This window comes from Hippopotamus amphibius, chromosome 15, assembly GCF_030028045.1.
Source record: "Hippopotamus amphibius kiboko isolate mHipAmp2 chromosome 15, mHipAmp2.hap2, whole genome shotgun sequence".
NCBI lineage: Eukaryota > Metazoa > Chordata > Mammalia > Artiodactyla > Hippopotamidae > Hippopotamus > Hippopotamus amphibius.
This window is the reverse complement of record NC_080200.1, coordinates 15345231-15372645: the sequence shown is the minus strand read 5'-3', so window position 1 is coordinate 15372645 and position 27415 is coordinate 15345231. Positions and strand designations below refer to the sequence as shown.

Sequence of the window (27415 nt, the reverse complement as noted above, 5' to 3'; positions counted from 1 at the left end):
GGTGACCTCAGGCTGGCCGACCCTCTCAGAACCCAGGCTCACGTGTGGGGCGTGAGGGGACCCACGCAGCCCCCCACATCTCAGTGCAGGGAATGTGGCCCTGCCCCGGCTGATAAGAAATCGCGAGCCAGGAATCCAGGCCCCAAGTTGTTGGCACTTTCCGTGTTTCAGGAGGAGCCAGCAAGTCTGATGTTTAAGTTAATTTCAAAAAAAAAAAAAAAAAAAAAATTTAGAAGTTGGCCACTAGTTTGCATTTTTTGAAATGCTTCTTAGACCTCGGGAAGGCCACAGCTGCGGCCGTGGTGCTCCTGCCTGCCAGGTCACAGCTCTGATGTGGGCCGATGGACCCCAAGGCACTGTGACTTGGCAGCGCGAGGGCGGCTGTGCCACTCCTGGGAGCGGTGCCTGGCAGGTTGACCCTAGGACGTCCCACGGCCAAGGAGCCTCGCGGCCCAGGGTCTCCCGTCAGCAGCCTGTGTTCCTCCTCTGCGTACACGTGTGGGGCCGTGGTGGCTCCCCAGTCAGATGACACTGCTCTGGGGGCAAGGACGTGGTCCTTGGTGACCATCTCCCACCCACGCCATTGTTCTGTGGGCGGGGGCTCGGGCCAGGTCGCTCTGGGCCTGACCCGTTGCTAGCCTCCACGTTGCCATGCACTTTGCCCTTGGCCAGAACCTTGGGAATGCTTTTCATTTGTCTTACATGTTGTTTTATTGTGGTAAAAGTCACATAACATAAAGTTTACCCTTTTCAAGTGCACAGGTCAGTGGCGTTGAGCACATTCACATTGTTCTGCAGCCGCCGCCTCTGTCTGGTTCCAGGACCTTTTCATCACCCCCGAAGGAGACCCGTCCCCAAGAGCAGTCACTCCCCCACTCCCTCCTTCCCCTCATCCCCCAGCAGCCACTCATCTGCTTTCTGTCTCTCTGGATTTGCGTGTTCTGGACATTTCATATAAATGGGATCATACATTATGTGGCCTTTTGTGTCTGGCTTCTGTCTTTTTTAAAATATAATTGTATTTTATTTATTTGCTTTTTAATATTTTTGGCTGCATTAGGTTTTCGTTGCTGCGCACGGGCTTTCTCTAGTTGTGGTGAGTGGGGGCTACTCTTTGTTGCGGTGCGCTGGCGTCTCATTGCGGTGACTTCTCTGGTTGCGGAGCACGGGCTCTAGGTGCCCGGGCTTCAGTAGTTGTAGCACGTGGGCTCAGTAGTTGTGTCTCACAGGCTTAGTTGCTCCGAGGCACGTGGGATCTTCCTGGACCAGGGATCAAACCCATGTCCCCTGCATTGGCAGGAGGGTTCTTAACCACGGAGCCACCAGGGAAGTCCCTGTCATGTTTTCTTTTTAATTTATTTTTTATTGAGGTAACATTGGTTTATAACATTATGTAAGTTTAATGTGAACAATATTATATTTCTACTTCTGCCGGCCCTACAGTGTGCTCACGGTCAAAAAGTTAGTAACCATCCGACAGTAGGTCCTCTTTACCCATTTCACCCTCTCTGCCTCCCACTCCTTCACGTCTGATAACCACTACTTTGTTCTCTGTATCTGTGTGTTTGTTTTTCTTTGGTTTGGTTATTTATTTATTTATTTAATATTTCACATATGAGTGAAATCATCTGGTATGTGTCTTTCTCCATCTGACATTTCACTTAGCATAATATCCTCAAGGTCCATCCATATTGTTGCAAATGACAAAATTTTATTCTTTTTTATGGCTGATTAGTATTCTGTTGTATACATGCACCACATCTTTTTTTTTTTTAAGATTTATTTATTATTCATCTATTTACTTTTTTTTGGTTGCGGTGGGTCTTTGTTGCTGTGCATGGGGTTTCTCTGGTTGTGGCGAGTGGGCACTACTCCTTGTTGCAGTCTGTGAGCTTCTCATTGCAGTGACTTCTCGAGATTGTTGCGGAGCACGTGCTCTAGGCACGCGGGCTTCAGTAGTTGTGGCACGTGGCTCAGCAGTTGTGGCTTGTGGGCTCTAGCGCAGGCTCAGTAGTTGTGGCGCATGGGCTTAGTTGCTCCACAGCATGTGGGATCTTCCCAGTCCAGGGCTCAAACCTGTGCATTGGCAGGCGGATTCTTGTTTTTTGTTTTTTAAGAGCTTTTATTGAGATACAGTTAACATACAATAAAATCATATATTTAGAGTGTACAATTTGGTATTTTTTTTCTTATTAGTAATGTGTATATGGCAATCCCAGCCTCCCAATTAATTCCTCCCCAACCCTCCCTGCTTTCTGCACTTGGTGTCCATATGTTTGTTCTCTACATCTGTGACAGGTGGATTCATAACCACTGCGCCACCAGGGAAGTCCACCACATCTTTTTTATTCATTTGTTGACGGGCACTTCAGTTGTTTGTGTATCTTGGCTGTCGTGAATAATGCTGCAGTGAACATAATGTGTGTTCAAGCAATATACATATTTATATTTTGTTTAATTGAAGTATAGTTGATTTACAATATTGTGTTAGTTTCAGGTGTACAGCAAAGTGATTCGGTCCTATTGCATGTATATTTTTGAATGTGTTTTCAGTATTCTTCGGATAAATACCCAAAAGTGGAATAGCTGGATCATACGGTAGTTCTCTTCTTAATTTTTTTTTAGGAACTTCCATGCTGTTCTCCATAGTGGCTGCACCAATTTACATTCCCACCAACAGTGCACAAGGGTTCCCTTTTCCCCACACCTTCGTCAACACTTGTTACTTCTTGCCTGTTTGATAATAACCATTCTAACAGGCGAGGTGATGCCTCCTTGCACTTTTGCATTTTCCTAATAAGTAGTGATGTTGAACATCTTTTCATGGCCTGTTGATCATCTGTATGTCTTTGGAGAAATATCTATTCTGCTCCCCTGCCCATTTTTAAATTGGGGTTCTTTGTTGTTGTTGTTGTGTTGTTTGAGTTCTTTATATATTTTGGATATTAACTCCTTATCAGATACAGTTTTTGCAGATATCTTCTCCCATTCGGTGGGTTGTCTTTTCATTTTGTTGATAGTTTCCTTTGCTGTGCAGAAGCTTTTTAATTTCATGTAGTCCCATTTGTTTATTTTTGCTTATGCTTTCCTTGCCTATCTAGAGACATATTTAGAAAAATATTGCTAAGACTGGTGTTACGGAGCGTACTGCCTGTGTTTCTTCCAGGAATTTTATGCTTTCAGGTCTTACATTCAAATATTTAATCCATTTTGAGTTGATTTTTGTTTATGGTATGAGGTGGTGGTCTAGTTTCATTTTTTTGCATGTGGCTGTCCAGTTTTCCCAGCACTGTTTGTGGAAGAGACTATCCTTTCTCTGTTGTATGTTCTTTGCTCCTTTGTCGTAAATTAATTATTCATATATGCGAGAGTTTAATTCTGGGCTCTCACTTCTTTTCCATTGAACTTTCTGTTTTTCTGCCAGTCCCATAGCATGATGTTTTCGAGCTGTGTTATAGCGTTTATCAGCGCTTCATCCCTTTTCATGGCTGAGTAATACTCCACTGTATGGATGGATTGGCTTTGTTTATCCCCTCATTAGTCAGTGGGTGTTGCTGCCACCTTTTGGTGACTGTGACTCGTGCTGCTCTGAACACGGGTGTACAAGTTTTGTTTGAACACTTGAGCTCTTTGGGTCTACACCTAGCAGTGGAATAGCTGGGTCATGTGGTCATTCTCTGTTTCACTTTTCGAGGACCCACCAGACTATCTTCCAAGAGCCAACTGGTTTTGCAAACCACCTTTTCCATGTTCTCTGTTGCACCCGAGCTTGGGAGCTAGGGCTCTGTGCCTATTGATGGGTCCCTCCCCTCCCCGCTCACTCCCCATTTTATTGGGCTTTTCTTATTGTACATTGTGGAGGTTTGAGTTGTTTGCACACAGCCCTGTAACCACGAGGCTCACCACTGGTTGCTTCTAGCTCAGTGTCTGGGGGCTCAGTGCATGCTGGGATTCCTGTCCTGGTCCATCCGGGATGTTCCATGTATATGTGAAGATGTGAAGGCACAGGGATGTTGTGTAACATGTGCAGGCGCAGAGCCCCGGGGCGTGGGCCAGAGCAGGGAACCCCTTTGTGCACACCTCACTGCGTGGCCAGGGAGGTGCCCTGACACCTGTGCCATGGATGCCAGCGGGTCCCCCGCCTAGTTGTGCCCTGTCCCCACACAGTCCACTCCCTGTCCCGGCGGCTCAGCCTGCGGGTGTGCAAACCCACCCTGGAAATAGCAGCCACGTGCCCCCTGTGGGCAGCATGTGCTGGCCTCCCCCCTCACTCCCAGGCCCGCCCAGAGGCAGCAGAGTGGCAGTGTTCACTGGGGCCCACGCAGTTCCCCCACTGGCCTCCAGCCTGACACCAGGCAAGCCACACACATCCAGAAAGACGGAGGAGCAGGGGGCCAAGGGTGCTCCAGACGTTACCGGGGATCGTACTGGCTGCATTTCTTTTCCTTCCTTCCTTCCTTCCTTCCTTCCTTCCTTCCTTCCTTCCTTCCTTCCTTCCTTCCTTCTTTCCTTCCTTCCTTCCTTCTTTCCTTCCTTCCTTCTTAAAAAAATTTTTTTTATTTTTGGCTGTGTTGGGTATTCGTTGCTGTGTGTGGGCTTTTTCTAGCTGTGGTGAGCGGGGCGGGGGCTACTCTTCATTGTGATGCACAGCTTCTCACTGTCGTGACGTCTCTCGTTGCAGAGCATGGGCCGTAGGTGTGCCGCCTTCAGTAGTTGCAGCACACGGGCTCATTAGTTGTGGCTCATGGACTTAGTTGCTCTGCACCATATGGGATATTCCTGGACAGGGGATCGAACCTGTACCGCCTGCATTGACAGGCGGATTCTTAACCACTGCACCACCAGGGAAGCTCAGCTCCATTTCTAGGAAGGCATAGTGCGTGTGCAGACATGTGGCGTCTGGGCATCCTCATAGTATGTACCGTGAGCATGTTCTCAGCAAAACTGATGCTCTGTGAACAAACAGGTAGCCTCCCATCCTCTGATCATGTTACTGCTGGCAGGCCTGTACCACGCTCACCGGAAGGGTCTCTGCAGAGCTTTTGTATTTCAGGATGGTGGGCTAGGGATGGGGGTGTTATTCCCATATCCAAAGGGATGGAGATGCCCTGGGGGGCCTCCCCACTCTGGCTGCATCCTGTTACCCGCACCTCCATACTTCCCTCGGCACCTTCCCAGGGCCCTCCCTGCTGCTCCTGGGCTCTGGTGCCACTGTACCCAGCTGGAGGGTGATCTTGGGGGGGCAGCCCTTGAGAGTCTTCAGGGACAGTTCAAGCACTGTGTTTATTAGTTTCTTGGGGCTGCCACAATGAATGACCCCAAACCTAGTGGCTTAAAACACCAGGAGTTTGTTCTCTCCTAGTTCTGGAGGCCAGAAGTCCACAATCAGGATGTGGCCAGGGTTGGGTCCTTCTTTGGGCTCTAGAGGAGGATCCTTCTTTGCCTCTTCCAGCTTCTGGGGGTGTCTCTGAGAGATGCAGTCCCAGGTGGAAGGGGTGTGAGCTTGTGCACGTGTCGGTGTGCACCAGTGAGTGAGCACACGTACGTGTGGGCAGGTGTGTACACGCACGTGTGTGAGTGCGTGCGTGTGTGCGGGTGTGTGTGGACACATTTGTGTGAGTGTGTGCGCCCAGACGTGCATGCCTGCCTCTGCACACGTGTGAGCAAGGTGTGTGCGTCTCACTTGTGATGTCTGTGCGGTCTCTCTGTGAGGATGGTGGGCGCTGGGTTGAAAGTCAGAATTTGGGGGGCTTTGAGGGAACCCTGACCAGCGTGAGACGGGGGCTGAGAAGAGGCTGCTAGACTGGAGAGTCGGGGTCCGAGTGGTCCAAGTGGCTCCTCCCCCTTATTGGCCTCTGGGCCGTGGCCCTTGGGGTCGAGTGTGCCCTAGAGCCCGGCTCTGTCTTCTCGGCCGACGGTGAAGAGTGTCAGGGTTGCAGCCGCATGCCGCATGCTGCGGTGAGCTCACTGCGGGCTGGCCGAGCCCCGTGGCCAGGCCTTCCCCTCCTCATCGGCAGCCCCACTTGACCCCAGGTGGCCCGGAGGCCTGCAGGCGCTGCTGCCATCCTCCCAGGCCCAGGGGAGGAGGCAGAGCCGCGTGCTGGGCAGGGAGCAGATCAGGGCTTGAGGGGAGCTGGAGCTTCTTGGAGGAGGGGGCTTGGCGTGTGACCCCCTGGTCGGGGCGCAGCTGTTCCCAGAACTGGGGGGAGCCTGGGCGGGAGGAGGGGCTGCACAGACAGAGGTTCTGAGGGGAGAGGGACTCGGCCACCTCGGGGAGCAGGAAGAAGGCCCGGGTGGCGGGGGAGAGGGCAAGGGAGAAGCTGGCACGGCACAGCCAGCCCTCGTGATGGGGTCGGGTTCGAGTTTCACTGATTGATTGATTATTGAGGTGAATTTCACAGAACATAAAATTAACCTTTTAAAGTGAGCAATTGAATGGCATTTAGTATATGTACAATGTTGTGCAACCACCACCACTATCTAGTTCCAAAATATTTCCATCACCCCCAAGAGGAGACCCCAGCCCCATTAGCTGTCACTCCCTACCCTCTCCCCCAGCTCCTGGCCACCGTGAATCTGCTTTCTGCCTCTGTGGATCTACCTGTTCTAGACATTTCGCTTAAGTGGAATCACACACCATGTGGCCTTTCGTGTCTGGCAGCTTTCACTCAGCGTGATGTTTTTGAGGTTTACCACGTTGTAGTGTGAGTCAGCGCTTCGTTCTTTTTATGGCTGAGTCATATTCCGTTGTGTGGATGGACCATGTTTTGTTTATCCATTTTTGCATTGATGGACGCTTGGGTTGTTTCCACCTTTTTGGCTGGTGTGAGTACGCGTGTGCAAGTGTCGATGTGGACGTAAGCGTTTGTTTCATTGGGGCACGTACCAAGGAGTGGAACCGCTACATCCCGAGGCAGTTCTTTTTAACTTGTCCAGGGACTGCCAACCTGGGGTCGGCTTTGATTTTTAAATAGGATAGCAACCTACGGGTGTGTTTAAAACAGGAGCATGAAAAAATAAGTAAATAAAAAAAATAAAACAGGAGCATGACACGATTGGAACTTAAAGAAGGAAAGAAAGGAGTTCCTGGCAGTGGTGTGCGGAGAGGGCTTTGGGCGAGGGGATCGGGGAGGAGGTTGTGCGGGCGTCCTGGTGCAAGATGACACAGGCTGGGACCGGGGAGGGGGCGCACAAGGGCCCTGGAGGGGGGCTGCCGGGACTTGCGCACAGAAGCGACAAGGGGGAGAGGGAAGGGGGAAGCCGGGGAGACTCTGGGATGCCCCCCTGCCCACCCCCACCTCCTCGACCTTGCAGCCAGGCCCTCTCTCGCCTGGCCTAGCCCCATCTCTGGCCTGGCCTTCTCGAGGTCTCCTCGCCATGTCAGCCTGTCCACCTGCTTGTCCCCACAAGCCCTTGGCGTTCACCTTTCCCGGCCCTTGTCTTTGCTTTCTTTTCCCTTGGGGCGCCGGGGGGTGGGGGCACGGCCCCAGGCTGGTGACCGTTCCTGCGACATGTCCACTAGACACCACAGTTCCGTGTGGGGCCCACCCCACCAGCGTGAGAGCGGTCTGAGGGCAGCGAGGCAGCCCTAGGGCTGACCCTTCCCGTCCCCATGCCCGGAGCAGGTGCCAGCCAGGGCCCCGCTGGGGCCTGAGGGTCTTAGGGGCTCAGGCAGGGCTGTGAAAGCGCCCGAGGGGCACAGGCCCAGGATCCTACCTCCCAGACCACAAAGCGGCGTGCAGCGTGATTATGTAACTCCAAAGTTGTGCTGTGTCTAAAAAATGGAGCATAAAAGCTATTTTGGGCCCGTGGTAATGAGGGCATCTGGCTTTTGTCTTATCTTCCCGTGGCCCCTGCCATCCTGGGGGGAGGCAGCATTGAACGACTTGCTTGTGGGAGGCGGTTTCAACCCAGAACCTGAGTTCTGCGTGGAGGCCGTTTTCAAAAGTCATTTGTTTGGCCTCGGCCCGAAGCAGCTGCTGGCAGACTGCCCCGCGGCGCCGGGGATCCCGGGGGCCGGCAGGTGCGGACCCCCACAGCGTGCCGAAGGCCGTGCTCCCTGCCGCATCTGGGACCCCACTCCCCCGAAGCGGGGCAGGCACCTGTCAGAAGCTCAGTCTGATGTGTTCAAGGCGGACCGGGCAGAGGGAGGTGCGGGACCCGTCACGGCCCCATCTGAGTCTGGCTCCCTCGTCCTGCCTGGGCCAAGGGGCCACTTGCTGGGAGGCAGCCCGGGTTCCCAGGGGCCGATGTCCCGGCTGGTGGTTTGTGTTCTCCCATTGGTGATGAGATTTAAGATTAAACCGCGGGGCTTCCCAGGGGGCGCAGTGGTTGAGAATCCGCCTGCCAATGCAGGGGACACAGGTTCGATCCCTGCTCCAGGAAGATCCCACATGCCACGGAGCAACAAAGCCCGTGTGCCACGACTGTCGAGCCTGTGCTTTAGAGCCCGTGAGCCACAACTATTGAGCCCATGTGCTGCAACTGCTGAGGCTCACGCACCTGGAGCCCATGCTCTGCAACAAGAGAAGCCATGGCAATGAGGAGCCCGCGCACCACAACGAAGAGTAGCCCCCGCTCACCATAACTAAAGAAAGCCTGTGCACAACAAAAAAAGACCCAACGCAGCCAATAAAATAAATAAATAAATAAACAAATTTATTAAAAAAAATAAATAAAATTAAACCGCGACGCGTCCATCCATTCTTTCAGCTACAGAGACACGTGCTCATACGTTCCAGAAGCCATGTGTGTTCAGAATCAAGGTGGAGAAACTATGAGTTTCAGTGCTCCCCACCCCACGTCTCCCTGTGTACAGCACACACGCACGTGTAGGACCTCAGGCCTGTCTTCGTGTTCTCCGGCTGCTGTAACAAATGACCATGAACTAGGTGACTTCACAACAGATGTATATCCTCTCACGGTTCTGGAGACCAGAAGTCCCAAGCAAGGGGTGGGCAGGGCTGTGCTTCTTTCAAGGCTCCAGGGAAGGAGCCTCTCTTGCCTCTTCCAGCTTCTGGTGCCTCCAGTGTTCCTTGGATTGTGGCCGCATCATCCCAGTCTGCCTCTGTTTCCACAGGGCCTTCTCCCTGTGTGTCTGTGTCACTTCTCAAATTTTTTTTTTCCTTAACTTTTTTTTTTTTTGGAGGGGGCCTGTGTTGGGTCTTTGTTGCTGCGTGTGGGCTTTCTGTCTATTTGCAGCGAGCGGGGCCTACTCTTTCATTGCAGTGAGTGGGCTTCTCATTGTGGTGGCTTCTCTTGTTGCAGAGCATGGGCTCTAGAGGCACGTGGGCTTCAGTAGTTGTGGTGCACAGGTTTAGTTGCTCCGCGGCATGTGGGATCTTCTCGGACCAGGTATCGAACCCGTGTCCCCTGCATTGGCAGGCAGATTCTTAACCACTGCACACCAGGGAAGTCCAAATGTGTTTACATTTGACCTTCAGTCTCCACACTTCCGTCTCCATCTATCCTAGTGTTCCTGACTCTGGAGCAGTGCTCAGGAAGTACCTGGGAGCAAGGAACGGATAAAAGAGGCCCCGGGAAGGATGGGTGTGCACGCTGCCAAGTTTGCCAGGTGCTGGGCCGGATCTAGCTGTGGGGCTGTCTGACCTCTGGGGACAGCCAGTCGGAAGTTCATGGCTGTGGTAGGTTCAGGGCAGTGTTCCTGCAGTGGGCTTGGTGCCTGCTGGACAGAGGACCTTGTGGGGAACTCTGAAAGGCCAGGGGCATGTGCTTTCATCTGGCTGGTGTCCTTTGCCTCTGGGCCCTTTATTTTGGGACAGAGGGTGAATAAGAGAGCCGTGTGACCTGGATAGTCAGAGGGCCCTGTCAGTGAGAGGGGTGTTGGGCCCTGATGGAGCTAGATGGTCCCTGCCTGGTCTCTGTCCCCTCAGAGGCCCTGGTGCTCTCAGAGCCCATAGAAGGCAGGTTGTGAGTCTGTGCGTCAAGGGTGATGGCGTCCTGTGTTGCCTGGAGGGAAACATGGCAGGAATATGGGTGCCCTGGTGGTATCCTCAGGATCCCTTTTTCCACTTTGCAGAGTGAGAGGCCAAGATGATGGAGCAGTGACAGCTGTTAGGTCTTGGACTGAGGGGGTGGATGTGTGGCATGTTGTTCTTTGTGCTTGCTGGAGTTCAATTTCATTTTCAAGTTAAAAGAAAGAGGTAATAGGGCCCTGTCTGTGCGTGGGGGAGGGGTCCAGGGCCTGCTCACCCAGCCTTAGCTTCCCCTGGGAAGGGAAGATGGCTGTACCTGTCCTGGCTTGGATGATCTGTGGGTATCAGTGTCCTGGGGCTGCTGTAACAAGTACTACAGACTGGGGGGCTTCAAACAGCAGGAGTTATTCTCTCACAGCTCTGGGCCAGAAGTCTGAAATCAAGGTGTCAGCAGGGCCATGGCTCCCTCTGAAGCTCTAGGGGAGGAGTCTTCTTTGCTTCTTCCAGCTTCTGGGGGCTCCATCGTTCCTTAGTGTGTGACTGCATCACCCCAATCTCTGCCTCATCTCCATGTGTCCGTCTCCCTGTGTGTGTCTCCTCCTCTCTCTCTCTCTTTTTAATATATATATTTATTTTTTAATGTTTTATTTATTTACTTTTTTACTTTTTGGCTGTGTTGGGTCTTCTTTGTGGCACGCGGGATCTTCGCTGTGGCATGCGGGATCTCTAGTTTCAGCACACGGGCTTCGTTGCCCTGCCCCATGTGGGATCTTAGTTCCCTGACCAGGGATCAAGCCAGCGTCCCCTGCGTTGCCAGGCAGATTCTTTACCACTGGACCACCTGGGAAGTCCCTTCTCTGTCTCTCATCAGTACACCTGTCTTTGGATTTAGGGCCCACCTGGATGGCACAGGGAGATTTCTCCATCCCAGGATACTTACCTTAATTACATCTGTAAAGACCCTCTTTCCAAATAAGGTCGAAGTCACAGGTTTCTGGGGTGAGGATGTGGACTTAAGTTTTTGGGGACACAGTGAACCCCCTGCGTGTGCCTGAGCTGACCTGCATCAGGTGCTTGGATGGCGGCCGGGCAGGGTGTGGGAAGGAGCTGTTGAGGTCTCGCTGTCACCATCTCCGTTGCCCTTGTCAGTGAGGGGCTTCCGACCCTGCCGCCCAGCCAACCCCCGCTCATGTCACCCCAGCACACCTGCCCTGTGCCTCCTGCCTCCCACGCCTCTTGGGGGGACCTTCCTGGAGCTGGGGGTTCCTCTCAGCATCCCCCAGGTACTCTGGGCAGACGTGACCCACCATCTGCGTGTGAGATCACGCGCGCACCGCTCCCCAAGCCCCTTGGCCTGAGTGGGAGGAGCTTCCTGTCTGACCTCTGACCTCTGCGGGGCCTCTGCACTTCAAGCAGCCTCCCCTTCCCCAACTCTGTCCATCTGGGGCGTCCCTCCCCGTGGCCCCCGCGGCGCCCCCCACCCTCCCAGAACCTCTCACCGTCAGGATCGTTGTGTTGGCCTGTTTTCGGGTTCACGTCGGTCTCTGGCCTGTAGAGGATGAACCTGGCGTGTTGGGTCCCTGCCTCGAGCCCAGGTGTGCTCAGTCACCCTCCTTACGTGCTTGGCCGTGGCCCTTCCTTTGACCAGAAATTCCTCTCCCGTCCCATGGGGTGTTTCTGGGGCCGCCGGCCACCCTGCAGCCTGCGCACTCCAGCTCCTGTTCCCACTTGGGGATGTCCCTGGAAAGGGGGTGGCCCGGCCTGTGCCTGCACGGACCAACCACAGAGACGGTCCAGAAATCGCGACAGGAAGGCGGGTTCCCCACCTCCAGCCCTGGGGCGCATGCGTCCCCTGCTCTTCTCCGGAGGGGAGGCCCCGGTCCTGCCGCACGGCTTGGGCTCCTCGCTGTGCGTATTGACGCTGCAGGGACATCCTCGTGCAGAAATCTGCCTTGCGGACGATCTTCCTCAGGAGAGCTTCCCAGAAGTGGGATTACAGGTCGCAGGGCAGGAACATCGCCCAGGCTCCCGATGGACGCAGCCAAGTGGCTCTGCAGACGCTGCCGGCCACCTGCCTCTCAGGGTCTGGGTCATTTCCTCTGTGGCTGACGTGTGCTGGGCGGGTCCGCGTGCCGACCCGGCTTCACCCCTCGGCCCTTGGGTGACAGTGGAGGAAATGAAGGAGAGCTCACTGCCTGGGGTGGGGGAGGGCAGGGGCTGCAGGAGCAGGGGTGGGGCTTGAGCCTTGGGGTGTTGCCACTGTAGGACGGCTCTTAGCGTGGGACTCATGGGGACACAGGATTGACTCTGAGGGGTTCAAGACTGTCCCCTTCTGCCCTCAAGTTCATGTTTAACCAGAACCTGTGAATGGGACCTTATTTGGAAATAGTCTTTTTTTCTTTAAGATTTATTTTATTATTTATTTATTTATGGCTGTGTTGGTTCTTCATTGCTGCACACGGGCTTTCTCTAGCTGTGGCGAGCGGGGCTAGTCTTCGTTGCGGTGCGTGAGTTTCTCATCGCGGTGCCTTCTCTTGCTTCGGAGTACGGACTCTAGGCACACAGGCTTCAGTAGTTGTGGCGCACGGGCTTAGTTGCTCCGCAGCATGTGGGATCTTCCCGGACCAGGGCTTGAACCCGTGTCCCCTGCATTGGCAGGCGGATTCTTAACCACTGCACCACCAGGGAAGCCCCAGAAATAGGGTCTTTGCAGATCTCATCAAGTCACCGCGAGGTCATCCTGGAATTAGGTGGGCCCTAAATCCAGTGCCTGGGGTCCTTACAAGAAGACACAACAGAGTCACGCAGGGAGAAGGCCGCGTGAAAGTAGACACAGAGATTGGGGTGACACGTCTACAAGCCCAGGGACGCCATGGACTGCCGAACGCCACCCGCGGCCCGGAGAGAGGCCCGAGACAGAGGCTCTCTCAGAGCCTCCCGAAGGGCCAAACCCTGCACACACCATGATTTCAGACTTCGGGCTTCCAGAACAGTGAGGGAATGAATTCCTGCCTTTGAAGCCCCCTAGTTTGTGTTCATTTGTCACGGCAGCCCCAGGAAACTTGTATAGTGGCCCAGAGTGGGGGGTGGACATAGAAGGCCCTGGGGTCAGGGCTCCTGCTCCCATAGACGCACCCCTCCCGCCGTGTCCTGCCACCCGGCGAGGCTGCCGGGGTCCGGAGTGTGCACTGTCCTGAACACCCCCCCGCCTTCTTTTCTTTTCTTTCTTTTTTTTTGTTTTCTCGTTACGAGGCAAGGAACTTTATTAACCTGGTTCCACACTGTATTCCCAGGCTTCTCCAGCTTAATTAGCTGCACAGAATGAACTGTGGATAAGCAAAACCAGGAAAGAGCTGCCGTGTCTAAGGGGTTTGGACTTAAAAATATCAGAGATCTAGATCTTCTCAGCTCCAGAAATCGAGTAACGTTCGAACACAGTCATCATAGAAACGGGCAGCTCCGAGTATCTTCTTCAAGCCTGATTTGCTTTCGAAGTTCCCCTGATTCTGTCGGCCTCGCTCTTGGAAGCCCCTCCGGCCTCGAGCCCCCCAGCTCCGGGGCCTCCCCCAGAGCCCCCTGCTGGGCCCTGGGCTGAATAGCCCCCATGGAGGCCAGGAGAGCTCCCTGAGGTCCCAGGTGGAACCAGGTGTCCTTGGCTGTTTGGAAGGGGTCTCACTGTGCGCTGGGCTCTGCTGCCTGCCTGGGGGGAGGCTTGGCCACGCCGTGCAGACCTGGTGCCCAGACAGATGTGTTCGGGGCTGGCGCTCACGCGCAGGCCAGCCCGTGCCTGTGGGGCAGCTGGCCTCCCCTCCCGTGGACGCCAAGCGGTGGAACCAGGGGAGCAGCGTCTCCACTTGCCCTGTTGAGCTTTGCCTGTGGGCTGCATTTGGGCCTGCAAAGCCTGGCTCCCCTGCGTCCCACGTGGGGCCCCTCACACCTTTCTAGGACCTGTCAGGGCTTGTGTCGGGCAGGGGCGGGGGAGCAAACACGGGGCCCTCCTGGCCTGCTGTGCACAGACACCCGCCTCCCCACTGTGGCCCTGACAGCGGTAGGCTGTGGCCCTGCAGCCACGTGTGGGTGCAGGGGTTGGGGGCAGTCCCACTGCCGAGGCCCCTGCTCACGTGATCGCAGCCCAGCCCCCTCGGCATGCGGTGCCCAGGTGCAGGCCAGCGGGAGGTGTGCCGTCCTGACTGAGCTCTGTGCCTGGCAAGACTCCACATCCCTGTTGTCCCACTTAGTGTAGCGCCCGGGACCTTGGGGTGGGGTTGGTGCATCTTGAGGACCTCCTGGGGGGCGTGTCTTAGGGAGGGGCCCTTCTGCAGCGCCCAGGGTGCAGAGACCACCTCCACCCGCCCACCACCGACTCCTGACACTCCCCCCCCCCCCCGCCTCCTGGTGAGTCTACGGTGGCATCACCAGCCCCTGGGTCTCCAGCTGGGCGTTCACTGCCTCCCTGTGCTGTCCTGGTCTGGGCACCTGTGCTGCCCTCCCCGCCACTCTGCAGTGACCGCCCATCAGAGCTGGCCTGGCCTTGTCGTCCCTCTCTTCCTGGGCTTCCACTTCTGGCCCTCATGTTCCCTCTGCCTGGATGCTTGCTAGCTCATCCTCCACCCTGGAGTATCGACTTGAGGGTCCCCATCATCGGCCGTCCCTGGTCATCCGTGCTCAGGGTCCCCGCCTCTCCCAGGCTCGGCTCTGAGTGGCCCTGCCTCCTCTCTGGGCCCCCAGAGTTAGTTTCCTGGGGCTGCTGCAGCAAAGTACCTTAAGCTGGGAGGCTTAAAACAACAGAAGTCTCTCCTGGGCATATATCCGGAAAAGATGAACTCTGATTAAAAAAGATACACCCCAATGTTCACAGCAGCACCGTTTGCAATAGCCAAGACGTGGAAGCAACCCACGTGCCCAGTGACAGACGATTGGATTCAGGAGATGGGGTGTATCTGTACACAGTGGAATACTACTCAGCCATAGAAAAGAACCAGATGAGGCCATTTGCAGCAACGTGGATGAACCTAGAGATTATCATACTAAGTGAAGTAAGCCAGAGAAAGGCAAATGTCATATGACATCACTTATACGTGTGGAATCTTAAAAAATGATACAAATGAACTTACAGAAATAGACTCACAGACATAGAAAACAAACTTTTGGTTGCCAAAGGGGAAGGGGCGGGGGTGGGATAAATTAGGGGTTTGGGATTAACAGATACACACTACTGTATATAAAATAGGTAAGCAGAGACTTCCCTGGTGGTGCAGTGGTTAACTCTGCACTCCCAATGCAGGGGGCCTGGGTTTGATCCCTGGTCAGGGAACTAGATCCCACATGCATGCCGCGGCTAAGAGTTTGGATGCCAAAACTAAGGAGGCCATGAGCCGCAACTAAGGAGCCTGCTTGCCGCAGCTAAGACCCGGTGCAACCAAAAAAATAAATTAATTTTTAAGAAGTTTAAAAACAGATAAACAAGGACCTATTATATAGCGCAGGGAACTGTATTCAGTATCTTGTAATAACCTACAGTGGAAAAGAATATGAAAAAGAATATACAGTATATATATATTTATATAACTGAATCACTTCGCTGTACACCTGAAACTAACACAACATCGTAAATCAGCTGTACCTCAATAAAAAAAAGTTGTTTGTTTTGGAAAAAAAAAATTTAATCACAATTTAAGTACTAAGTAATAACAAACAGAGATTCAAAACAAAACCAAAAACAAACAGGAAAAACAAAACAAAACCAGAAATCGAATTCCTGGTGGTTCTGGAGACGAGAAGCCCCAGATCAAGGTGTGGGCAGGGTTGGGTCCTTCTGGGGACTCTGAGGGGGAATCCATCCCAGGCCTCTCTCCCAGTTCTGGCAGCTGCTGGCAACCTTTGGCTGTAGCTGCGTCCTCCGATCTCTGCCTCCACCTTCAGATGGCCTTCTCCCTGTGTGTCTCTGTGTTCTCTTCCTGTAAGGACACCAGTCATTGGATTTAGGGATCTCCTGAAATCCAGGATGACCTCATCTCAAGAGCTGTAACTCATCACAGCTGCAAAAACTATTTTCAAACAAGGTCATATCCTGAGGCTTCTGGTGGGCATGCAGCCCCCGTGTAGCGGCTGCACCAATTCACCCTGGGCTGTTCCTGCTTCTTCGTGCTGCCTTGTGTGTGCCCCGCCACCGGCCCCCAGCCCGTGACCCTGGTGTACAGGCACAGGACTTTACATTTGGGCAACTGATTCTGGGAACGCCAGCTGTGATTTTTCCACCCATCACGTCTCTGTCTCCAGCAGCCCCAGGGCAGCACGCACCACTTGTCAGCCCCCGCCTCACTGACTCCCGGGCTCTCCGGGGCCAGGCCCAGAGAAGACCCTTCCTCACAGGCCACCCCACCCTGCACCCTGGAGGCTCCTGCTGGGAGAATCCTGGGGTCCCTGGCTTTGCCTGGGCCTGGCTGCCTGTGGGTGTTCCCAGAGGACTTGGGGTGGGGGGCGATTCTGGCCTTCCCAATTCCAGATACAGCTGTTGGGAATTCCCTGGTGGTCCAGGGGTTGGGACTCTGTCCTTCCACTGCAGGGAACTGAGAATCCCGCATGCCGTGCAGTGCGGCAAAGAAAAAACCAGCCTCCCCCCCCCCCCCCCAAAACCCACCACCACAACAGATACAGCTGCTAATGGTCACTTCCTCAGGATGGAAACTGGTCCCTGAGGCACCTATAGAGGCCAGGCAAGCAGGGCCCCAGGGATCAGCGGGGCTGACACAGGCCGGCTGCTTACCCGTGGGAGGGTGCCACAGACTGAACTGTGTGCCCAGATTCCTGTGTGGAAGCCCTGGCCTCCCGTGTGACCGTATGTGGAGATGGGGCCTGCGAGAGATGATTGAGGTGAAATGAGGTGATAAGGGAGAGTTCCTGGTCCCATAGGATGGGTATCCTTATAAGAGGGAGAGAGAGAGAGACTTCTTACTGAGCACACCCCAGGGAAAGGCCACAGGAGGACACTGGGAAAAGACGACCTTCTGCAGGCCAGCGAGAGGGCTCTCCCCAGAGGCTGGGCCAGCACCCTGATCTCGGACTCCAGCCTCCGGAGCTGTGAGAAGTACACGTCTGCTGCTTAAGCCGCCCAGTCTATAATATTTTATTACGACGTCCCAAGTTAACACAGAGGGTTATTTTGGAAGTAAGGGATCAGAGGAGGCTTCTTGAGGATGTCATGTTTGAGCTGAAACCCAAAGGATGAGAAGTAGCTCCATGGAAATTTCCGGAAAAGGGTGAGGTGTGTGCAAGGGCCTGGAGGCAGGAGGCAGGGGAGGGCCTTGTGGGCCGCCAGGAAATTGAGATTTGCCAGGGAAAGAGCCTGGATTTTAACCGAGGCCCTGACCTGTTTCGCAGGTGACCTCAGGGTGAGCGTGTCGTCCCCCCGGGGCCTCAGTTTCCCCTCTTGTAAAACGGAGATGAAACCGTGTTTCCCCATCATCTCAGGGCTGCTTCGAGGCCCCACCCCGAGTGGGCTCCCGGCTGGCGGGCAGGGAAGCGAGGCCCCCAGGAGCCAGCTGTGCTGCACTCAGACCCCGAGGGACCCTTCCCACATCCCAGCCCGCACGGCTGTGCTCCACAACCACCACCAAGGAGGGAAACAAAGCGTGTTCACCGCGGCCCCTCTGATTCAGCCGGGCTTGGGGATTTGGCAGCGGCAGCAGAGCCTGATTAAAGGCATTCCGAGGCGCACTCAGTGTTTGTGTATCTGGTTCTGTATTTACACTTTGGGAACGAGCGAGGAGGCAGCTGGGGAGTGTCTCAGTTGGCCAGGGGGCCGGGGGCCGGGGTGACTCAGCCTGGAATCCACGCTCGGCCACATGCCTGTGATGCTTTCATTCATTCCCTGATTCATTCATTATTCCTCCCCGTGCTCGATAGACGTGTGTGATGAGAAACTCCAGTGTGCCGGGCACGCTTGGCAGGGGGGTGCAGCCTGGCTCTTCTCACTGTGGAGCCGTCAGCTGGCGTGGGCGCCCGTGGTGAGGTGGGACTGAGGCAGCAGCGGAGTTAACAACAGTGAATAATAATAATAATAGTAATTGTTATTATTATTGGCCACACCACATGGCTTGTGGGATCTTAGTTCCCCGACCAGGGATTGGATCCAGGCCTACGGCAGTGAAAGCAGAGAGTCCTGACCACTGGACCACCAGGGAATTCCCAACAAGAGTGAATTAAAAATGTACCAACAGCCTGAATGTAAGAGCTCAATCTATAAAATTCCCAGAAGGTAGCATGGAGGTAAATCTTCCTGGCTTTGGGTTAGGGATGGAGTTTTAGATGTGACACTAAAAGCACAAGCAAAGAAAAATAGGTTAATTGGAGCCTATCAACATTAACAACTTTGATGCTTCAAAAGACTATAAAGAAAATGAAAGGAAAAAACAAAGGAAAGAAAATACGCAAACCGTATAGCTGATAAGGGATTAAGATCCAGAATATAGAAAGACCTCTTACAACTCAGCAAGAAAAAGACATGCAACCCAACTTTTAAAAATTTATTTATTTATTTATTTTTGGGTGCATTGGATCTTCATTGCACTATGTGGGCTTTTTCTAGGTTGTGGTGAGCCTGGGCTTCTCTTGTTGCGGTGCACGGAGTCTGGGTGAGTGGCCTTCAGTAGTTGCGGCGCACTGGCTCAGTAGTTGTGGCTCACAGGCTTAGTTGCTCCACGGCATGTGGGATCTTCCCGGACCAGGGATCAAACCGGTGTCCCCTGCATTGGCAGGCGGATTCTTAACCACTGTGCCACCAGGGAAGTCCCTAACCCAATTTTTAAAAAAGGCGAAGAACTTGAATAGACATTTCTCCAAAGAAGATATACAAATGACCAATAAGCACGAGAAGATGCTCAACATCACTAGTCATCAGGGAAATGAAAATCAGAACCACAATGAGATACCACCTCCTACGCATCAGGAAGGCCACTATCAAAACAACAGAAACTAACAAGCGTCGGTGAGGATGTGGGGAAATTGGAACCCTCGTGCACTGCTGGTGGGAATGTAAAATGGTGTGGTGGCTGTGGAAGACAGTCTGGCAGTCCCTCAACAAGATAAATATGGAGTTACCATATGATGCAGCAGTTCTACTCGTAGGTATATGCCTGAGAGATTTGAAAACAGGTACTCAGATACTTGTACATGCACGTCCACAGTGGCACTAGTCACGATCGCCAAAAGGTGGCACAACACACGTCTGTCAGTAGGTGAATGGACAGGCAAAATGTGGTCCACCCATGCAGTGGAATATTATTCAGACATAAAAAGGAGCGAAGCTCTGACACGTGCTGCAGTGTGGCTGAACTCCAAAAACGTCATGCAGAGAGGAAGAAGCCAGGCACAAGGGGACAAATAGCGTGTGATTCCATTTACATGAAACATCAACAGCAGGCAAATTCATAGAAACAGAAAGCAGATTCGTGGTTGCCGGGGCTGTGGGGGGGCAGGGGAGCAGGAGCTAATGGGCGCCGGGTCTCTGTTGTGGTGATGGGAATGTTCTGGACCTAGCTAGATGGTGATGGTCGCGCAACGTCGTGAATGCCCTAGATGCTACTGAACTGTACAATTTCAAATGGTTCGTTTTATGTTGTGTGACTTTTACTTTGATAACAAAGAAAAAGAAAACGTTTAAAAAGGGAGAAGAGTAGTCCCGGGCCTTCCTGGTTGGGCACCTGTGAAGGCACCGCCGTCTCCCCCAGAGCCCCGGATTTCCAAGCCTTTCCAGAGTGGGCAGGAGAGGTGCGGGGAGAGACGGCGTGTCCCACGGATGCTGTGAATGGAGCCTGGGAGAAGCTGTCTCCCCTCACTGAACTCACGTCTGGTGCCTGAGCTGAGACCAGGCAGCTTCTTGGGGCCAGGCCTGGGAAGGAAACTGGAGGCACACAGCCAGACAGACTGGGGCGCACACACCCAGCAGGGACCGCTGGCCCCGGAAGAACGCACTGGCAGCTCCTTGTGCCTCAGAATCAGATCCTTTCAGGGGCTCCCCAGGGCTCCCTCCACGGGCTCCTGCAGCTGCTGGAGAACCTAATGAAGCCCTGTTCTCTCCCTCCCAGGGAACAACCCTCAAGGGTGGCCGCTTCATGTACCCCCTGCTGTTGGCAGCCTCCCGAGGACTCCACCTAGGGGAGCGCTGAGCGGCAGTGCTCGGGCCAGGGTGTGTGAATCCCTGGGGATCCTGCTCAGCACTCAGGTCCCAAAAGGATCGTGCAACTTGAGATGGGGTTTGCTCTCCACCTCTCTCACGAGTGGCTCTTTGTGTGTGCATTCGGGAAGCTGTCTGTTCTTCCTTGGGCCTCAGTTTCCCCAGAGGCGGGGTGGGGTGGAGTGGACAGTCCCATGTGGGCACAGGAGAAACATGGTCCCTGCCTGGGATTCTGAGTGCACTGAGCAGTTGTTCCTGCACTCACATGTTCATCCGTTTTCTGGTCTCTCAGTCCCCACGTAGGTGCCAAGCTACTTCCATTGTGCCAGGGTCCTTGCAGGGCTGACAGTCTGATGGGAGGAGATGGGCCTTGGTCAGGTGGTTTTGGATAGTGAGCCGTGGAAGAGGTGACCCCATGGGGGAGAGGTGCACAGTGTTCGGCTGGCCCAGTAGGAAGAGCCTTCTGGAGGAGGGAGTGCCAGTGCAAAGGCCCTGGGGCAGCTACCTCAGCTGGTAGAGTGCAGTGGTTTGGGGAGAGCAGGGGGCCAGACTGTGCAGGCCTTCATGGTGAGAGAAGGAAACAGGTCTACTCAGAGCTCAGAGCTCCTCCCCGGCGCGCTGCCGCGGCCCCCATGCCTGCCCTGGCTTTGCAGGACAGAGCTCAGCCTTCAGCTACTCCCTTTAATCTCATTAGAAGGCTGGCCAGTTGCCACGGTGGTTGCTGATGGGCCTGACCAAGGCCGGCTCCTTCTAGACAGCGAGGCCTGGGAGGGGTTGGCAGATGGGAATTTGCTGCATCCTGTGGGGGCCCTGGAGGATGGAGGCTGCCCTGGAGAAGTGACGGCGTCTGCCGTGCTATGCCTTCCCAGGGCCACTGGCCCCCGTTCTTCCCTGTTGCGGCCGCCACTCCTCCCAGCCCCTTGGATGCTGCCAGGATGGGGGAGGGGCGTGCCCAGCAGGGATGTGGACACAGACTGGGGATGCACGTTGTGCTGGGGAACGCTATCCCTGTGGGGTCTTGGCAGCAAGGGGGTTGGGAGAGGCTGGAGAAGCCACCCATTTATACGCGGTTCTGTAGGGGGCGTGGGGGGAGGGTGGGGGGAGAAGGACTTTGAATGGCAGTGGGGGGGCCAGTCCTGGCTCAGGCTGTGTCATGGGCTGGGGGTGGGAACCCTGCATGGAAACGAGGGGCCCAGGGCGAAGGCAGGGCCTGAGGTGGCTTTTTATAGTGAGACTCGTGTTGAGTCCCCCCTTGACAGAGCAGAAATGGTTGGGTTGATGCTCTGCCTGTAAGCTCCCGGAGGAGCTGGCGTGCTGTGATCTGAGATGTGACGCGGCCCCCATGACGCTCTGCAGGCCCAGCCGCCCGCTGGTCCACAGGGTTATATGAGAGTCAGGTTCCGGGAGTGGAGTCTCTGCCCCACTTGGCCGCTTCTGAGCTGGGGGGCCCCGGGCAGTTCCCTTGCCCGCTGTCTCAGTTTTCCCTTCTGGAAAGCGGAGTGTGCTGGTAACCCCCTCGAAGGGCCTGTTTTATTACTGTTGCTGTTACTGCTACTATTGTTATTATTATTTTCATTTTTTTGGCGGCACGGAGCAACTTGTGGGATCTTCCCCAACTAGGGACTGAACCTGGGTCACAGCCGTGAAAGCCCGGAATCCTCACCACGAGGCCACCAGGGAACTCCCAAAGGGCCTGTCTTAGGTTGAATTGTGTCCCCTCAAAAGGTGCGTCCTGGGGGACTTCCCTGGTGATGCAGTGGTTCAGACGCCACGCTTCCGCCGCAAGGGGCATGGATTCGATCCCTGGTTGGGGAACTAAGATCCCGCGCGCCTCATGGCACGGCACCCCCCCACCCCCCAAAAAAGATACGCTCACCCCTGGAACCTGGGAATGTGACCTTACTGGGCAGGAGGTTCTTTGCAGATGTAATTAAGGGTCCCAAGGTGAGATTAATTCCGAATTAGGATGGGCTCTGAATCCAACGACAGGTATTATTCTAAGAGAAAGGACGGGGGATTTAAGACACAGACACAGAGGGGAAGACTGTGTGGAGACGGAGGCGGAGCTCAGAGCGAGGCTGCCGTGAGCCGAGCCGGGGACACCTGGAGCCCCCTGAAGCCAGGAGGGGCCTGGGAAGGGTCCTCCCTCAGAGCCTCTGGGAGGAGCCAGCCCTGCCCATACCTTGATTTTGGACTTCCACCTCTTGGACTGTGAGGGATTGAATTCCTGTTGCTTTAAGCCAGCCAGTCTGTGGTCATTGTTATGGTCGCCCCAGGACACTGAAGACCGGTAGTTCATATTCAGAATACGACAATGTGAAAATAAAACGTATGCTATTATCTGCAAAAAAAAAAAAAAAAAAAAAAGACCGGGTAGTTGTGGGGACTTCCCTGGTGGTACAATAGTTAAGAATCCACCTGCCAATGCAGGGGACACGGATTTGATCCCTGGTCCAGGAAGATCCCACATGCCATGAAGCAGCTAAGCCCGTGTGCCACAACTGCTGAGCCCACGTGCCACAACTACTGAAGCCTGTGTGCCTAGAGCCCGTGCTCTGCAACAAGAGAAGCCACTGCAGTGAGAAGCCTGCGTGCCCAAAGAGTAAATGGCCGCTCGCTGCAACTAGAGAAAACCCGTGCACAGCAGCAAAGACCCAACACAGCCCAAAAAAAAAAAGGGCAGTTGTGATGCTTAAATGCACTGAGGCTTGAGAAGGGCTCTGTGCCTCATGGAGGGGGCTCAGGGGTGCCGTCTGCAGCACTTGGGGTGGGGAGATGCTGACCAGAGGGCGGCTAAGGTCAGTGCTGTGCTTCCTGGTCATCCGTTGTGGCCCCGTCGGCCTCAACCCTGAAACACCTCTGACCCCTGGGGTGCGGCGTCACGTGGTTGCTTGATTGGTTCACACCTGAGAGCAAGAGGGTTTGAGAGGCACGAACTGGAGCGTTCTGGAAAGGTCCGGGGCTTCAGGGTGCTGGTGGGAGGCGAGGCCCGACATGCAGCAGCACTTCCTGGGGGTCCAGAGTGGCCCCATGCAGTGCTGGCATCGGACACATGGTGACCAGCAGCCCGTGGCTCTCAGGTGCCCGCCACCTGGTGGGAACAGGATGGGGTGGTGGACAGGGACACAGGCCAGGCGTTTTGGATGGGGCGAACGTAGGTAGACAAACCAAGAGGCGTATGGAAGGGGCCTGGTTCAGTCAGTGGTGCTCTTACCGCTGTCACTTTCTTCCTTTTGAGCCAGTAAAGGAAGAGGGTAGCTCTAAGGAGAGCTGGGTGGGACGATTCAGGAACTCCCTGTGCCATCTGCGAACCTGAAGCTTTATTAAGAACAGTAACAACAAAGCCAGAGGCCAGTGTGAAGATAACTTGGGTGTCAGGATGGGTGTGGGGGGGCAGCTGTTGCAGGCTGGGGCCCTGGGTGGGGGTCACAAGCTCCAGGCACTTTGGGATCAGGGGGCCGGAGGGAACGAGGAGTGGGGCGAGCAGAGGGCAGGGAGGCCACAGGGAAAGTGTGGTAATGGGGCACCTGCCCGCCCTCAGCATCTGGAGTGGGGTTCCCTCTCACGGCCGGGGAGCCTGGACGTGGACCCCAGGCTGTCCGACCCACAGGCCAACAGCAAGAGGGGGCCTCCGGAGTCGCACCTCCTTTGTGCCGGTGGGTCTTGTCCAGGCTTCACTGCCCTGTCTGCGCCTGCTTCTGCTAAAACCCATGAGGGTGGGGTGAGGGGAGGGGGAGGCCCAGGCCTCCTGAGGGCATCAGGAGTTGTGTTCGTGTCCTGAAAGGTTCTTTTTGTAAAGTTAGTTAATTAATTTTTTATTTTGGCTGCATTGGGTCTTCATTTCTGCATGCGGGCTTTCTCTGGTTGCGGCGAGCGGGGGCTCCTCTTCGTTGAGGTGCACGGGCTTCTCATTGCGGTGGCTACTTTTGTTGCGGAACGTGGGCTCTAGGCATGCAGGTTTCAGTAGTTGCAGCACATGGGCTCAGTAGTTTGGCTTGCAGGCCCTAGAGCGTTCGGGCTTCAGTAGTTGTGGCACACGGGCTTAGTTGCTCCGCAGCATGTGGGATCTTCCCGGACCAGGGATTGAACTCGTGTCCCCTGCATTGGCAGGCGATTCTTAACCACTGGACCACCAGGGAGGTCCCTGAAAGGTTCTTATATGGCCTCCAAATGGGACTGTGACCTGGCTCATGAAAGTCGGCTCCCGAGAGTGGGAACAGTGGTGCTCATTCATTGATACTTTCATCCAATCACGTGTTCCTACGCTCCTCTGTTCCACCAGCAGGTGCTGCTGGGTGTTAGACCCTGGCTCGGATGCCAGGTTTATGGCGAGCTTGGGGGTAGGATAGGGTAGGAAATGCCATCGAGGGGTGTAGAGAGAGGACCACTGGGCGGAGGGATGCATGAGGGAGTGTGGCTTGACAGCGGGGAGAGGCATGAGCTTTGGCGTCAGGCAGCTTGTCAGACCCTGCCCGGTGGCATCAATCTGCTGTCCTCCTCGTGGACCCTCTGAGGCACCAAGTCTGTGGGTGGAGCCCAGGCTGGCACCTCCTCACCCCAGGACCCTACTTCTGGGGTTTCCTGGCCAGGCCTAGATGGCACTCAGCCCTTACCAAAGTTAAGGGGGTCCCTAAGACCACCTTCGCATCTGACACCAACTGCAGAATTTGAGGTTTCCCAAGACTTACACTCAGCTCGGCAGTTCACTGGAAGGACTCAGGAGTCACTGAGAACCATCACAGTCATGGTCACTGTCTGTTACAATGAAAGGACACAGATCACAGTCGACGTGGGGCGGCGGTCAGACTTCCAAACACAGAGCTGCAGGTTGTCCCTTCCGTGGAGTCCCGAGGACAGTGCGTGCTTCTCCCAGCACCAGTGTGTGATGACGTACATGGGGGTTGTGAACCAGGGATGCATCCCAAGCCTTGGTGCCTAGGGTTTTTATTGAGGTTCGCCAGGCAGACTCTGCTGACTGCCGTCTCCAGCCCCTGCGGAGAGAGCGAGCTGATACCGCATTGGCCCGAGACCCCCACCCTCAATCACACTGTTGGCATAGATACCCAGTGTGCCCCAAGGCCCCAGGCAAACAAAGACACTCTTATCAGGCAGGGCTTTCACTTCCCAGGAGCTGGGGGCAAAGGTCAAACTGCCCTGGGCCAGGTTAACTCTTTCCGCCGCAGCCCCACATACAACCAAGGATGGGACATGCAACAAGGGTCCCCCAGAGGAAGAGTAGGGCCCCCCCACGATGTCCACTCCAGAGGCCGCACCCCAAAGCCTGACATTCCCATAGCAAAGTCAGCAGGGGGGTGGGAACCATCGCGGGAAAGAAAGGCCCTGACAGAGATGGGGCCTGGGAGTGCCCGTGTTGCAGCCTGTCCCCAGTCTGGGCTCCTCCTGGCCCGGAATGTGCAGCTTTGCCGAGTGATTTCCTGGATGCCGTGGTTTCCAGAGCCGGCAGCACAGCCTGTGACAAAAGCACGTGTGGTGTGAGCACTTCCTGTATCACACGCCCGGCGTTGGTTGGTTGGTGCACACGTGCTCACCTGCACGACCCGCTCTAGGGAGGGGGCAGTCGAGGCCCAGGAGGGGGCTGTAGCCCCCGCCCCCCAGGGCCACATGGTACTTGAGAGGTGGTTCTTGAGAGGCGGATGTAACGCGAATTCCTGCCACATGGCTCAGACCCAAGAAGGGCCTGGCGGGGCAGGTCTCTGGTCCAAGGTAACCCGTGCCCACCCTGCTTGGCCTCCCCCTCCCTCCTGACCAGGGGCTGGCCTGTTTCATCTCATGTGACCACAGGGAGGGACACAGTGGGCTGTGTGTCTCCAGACATTGGAGACAGAGCCTGGGCCGGGCCCTGCAGACGCCTGAGAACCACCCGTGGAGGAAGAGAGCAAGGCCAGTCTCCATCCCAGCTCCACTGCTGTTCGCAGGAAACAGCTGTTTACCTGGGTGAGGTGCTTGGCCGGGCGAGCGGCCAGTTCCTGAGCTTCACTTCCCCCTCCGGTGTCCGCGGCCCCCCAGGAAGCTGGGGCTGGCCTGGGAGAGCGGGGCGGCGTGGGCGGCCAGCAAACGGAGCGCTGCCAGGAGCTGTTTGTGAGGGAACGTGAGCCGGTCTTGTTGTGTACACAGTGCCGACCCTAGCAACCGCCCCAGCCGGCAGGAGCGGACGCCCACCCCTCCCCGTATGCCCAGCCGCCGCCCCTCCCTCGCGGCACCTGCATCCCAGGGCAGATTTACCAGCCTCGGGGACCTGGCCGACGGCGGTGTCCACCAGGTCAGGGGCATCTGCTGTTCCTGGCAAAGTGGAGTCTATGCTCCTGCGAGGAAAGGCCAGGCCCCAGCCCCGCTCCGAGGCAGCCGTGGCTGGTCAGGGAGCCCCAGGCTCCTGGTTCTGAGACCTGGCCCAGCGGGACAAATCCCCACGCGAGAGGTGGGGGGAGGACCGTGCAGGGATGCAGCCGGCCCAGCTGAAGGCTCAGCCCTGGGTGCGGCTGGCGGGACACGCAGGAGGAGCCTGGGGGCTGGGCCGGGACTCCTTAGAACTCAGGCGGGGTCTGGCAGACCCTCTTGCCCTCTCTGCGCCGTCGGAGGGATTGTACACGCTGCACTTTGAACGCCGGCGCTGCACTTCTGAGCCGGCCCCTCTGATTGAGGCCAGTGGAAAGACAGTTTCTCCCGTGTCCGGGCGTAAATTCGCAGCCTTTGGCCCGCGCCCCAGGAACGCAGCCTTTGGCGTGATAAGAAATGGCTCCCCTGGGTGGGTGAGGGGCCTCCTGCACAGGCTCCAGGTCTGCTTGATACTCTTGCCGATTCACAAATTGTCCCAATCAGCCTCGGTCAAGTTCACGGAGGCAGCACCCCCAGGGTGACTTTCCCCGCCTGGGCATCTCAGGTCTCTGATTTTGCTGGTTTTGGTGGAGCGACTCATGGCTCCTTTGAGAATCTGAGCCATGGGGGTCCCACACCCTCTGTACCTGGCACCCCTGACCCCGCTACTTGGGGCCCTAGGGAATGGCGCTCTTCAGGGTGTGCTTAGAAACAGCCCCCCACCCCACCCGCCCGCTCCCCGCTATAGCCGTCGATTCTCTCTTGCAGCTCCAGCTCCAAAAGTCCCAGTACCTGCAGCTGGGCCCGAGCCGTGGCCAGTACTACGGCGGGTCCCTGCCCAATGTGAACCAGATTGGGAGCGGCACCGTGGATCTGCCCTTCCAGGTGAGCCCCCGTTCCTCTCTCACACCACCTCCCACCTGGGGTGTGTTGCAGTCTGGGCCCCGCCCTGGCCACAGAGCAAGAGAGCGTG

The 27415-nt window shown here is 55.5% G+C and overlaps 1 protein-coding gene across 13 annotated transcripts in view; it reads left to right on the top strand.

Annotated features, from left to right (window-relative positions):
* The window catches only part of CRTC1 (CREB regulated transcription coactivator 1), an 80786-nt gene that overhangs the window by 20140 nt on the left and 33231 nt on the right, over window positions 1–27415 (top strand). For 12 of the 13 annotated variants that reach the window (XM_057709764.1, XM_057709762.1, XM_057709757.1 and 9 more), the window contains exon 2: window positions 27211–27327. In XM_057709764.1, the coding sequence (XP_057565747.1) occupies window positions 27211–27327 (117 nt within the window). Of the gene's footprint in view, window positions 1–27210; window positions 27328–27415 lie in introns of those variants that run through there. The other variant, XM_057709767.1, reaches the window with a different exon arrangement.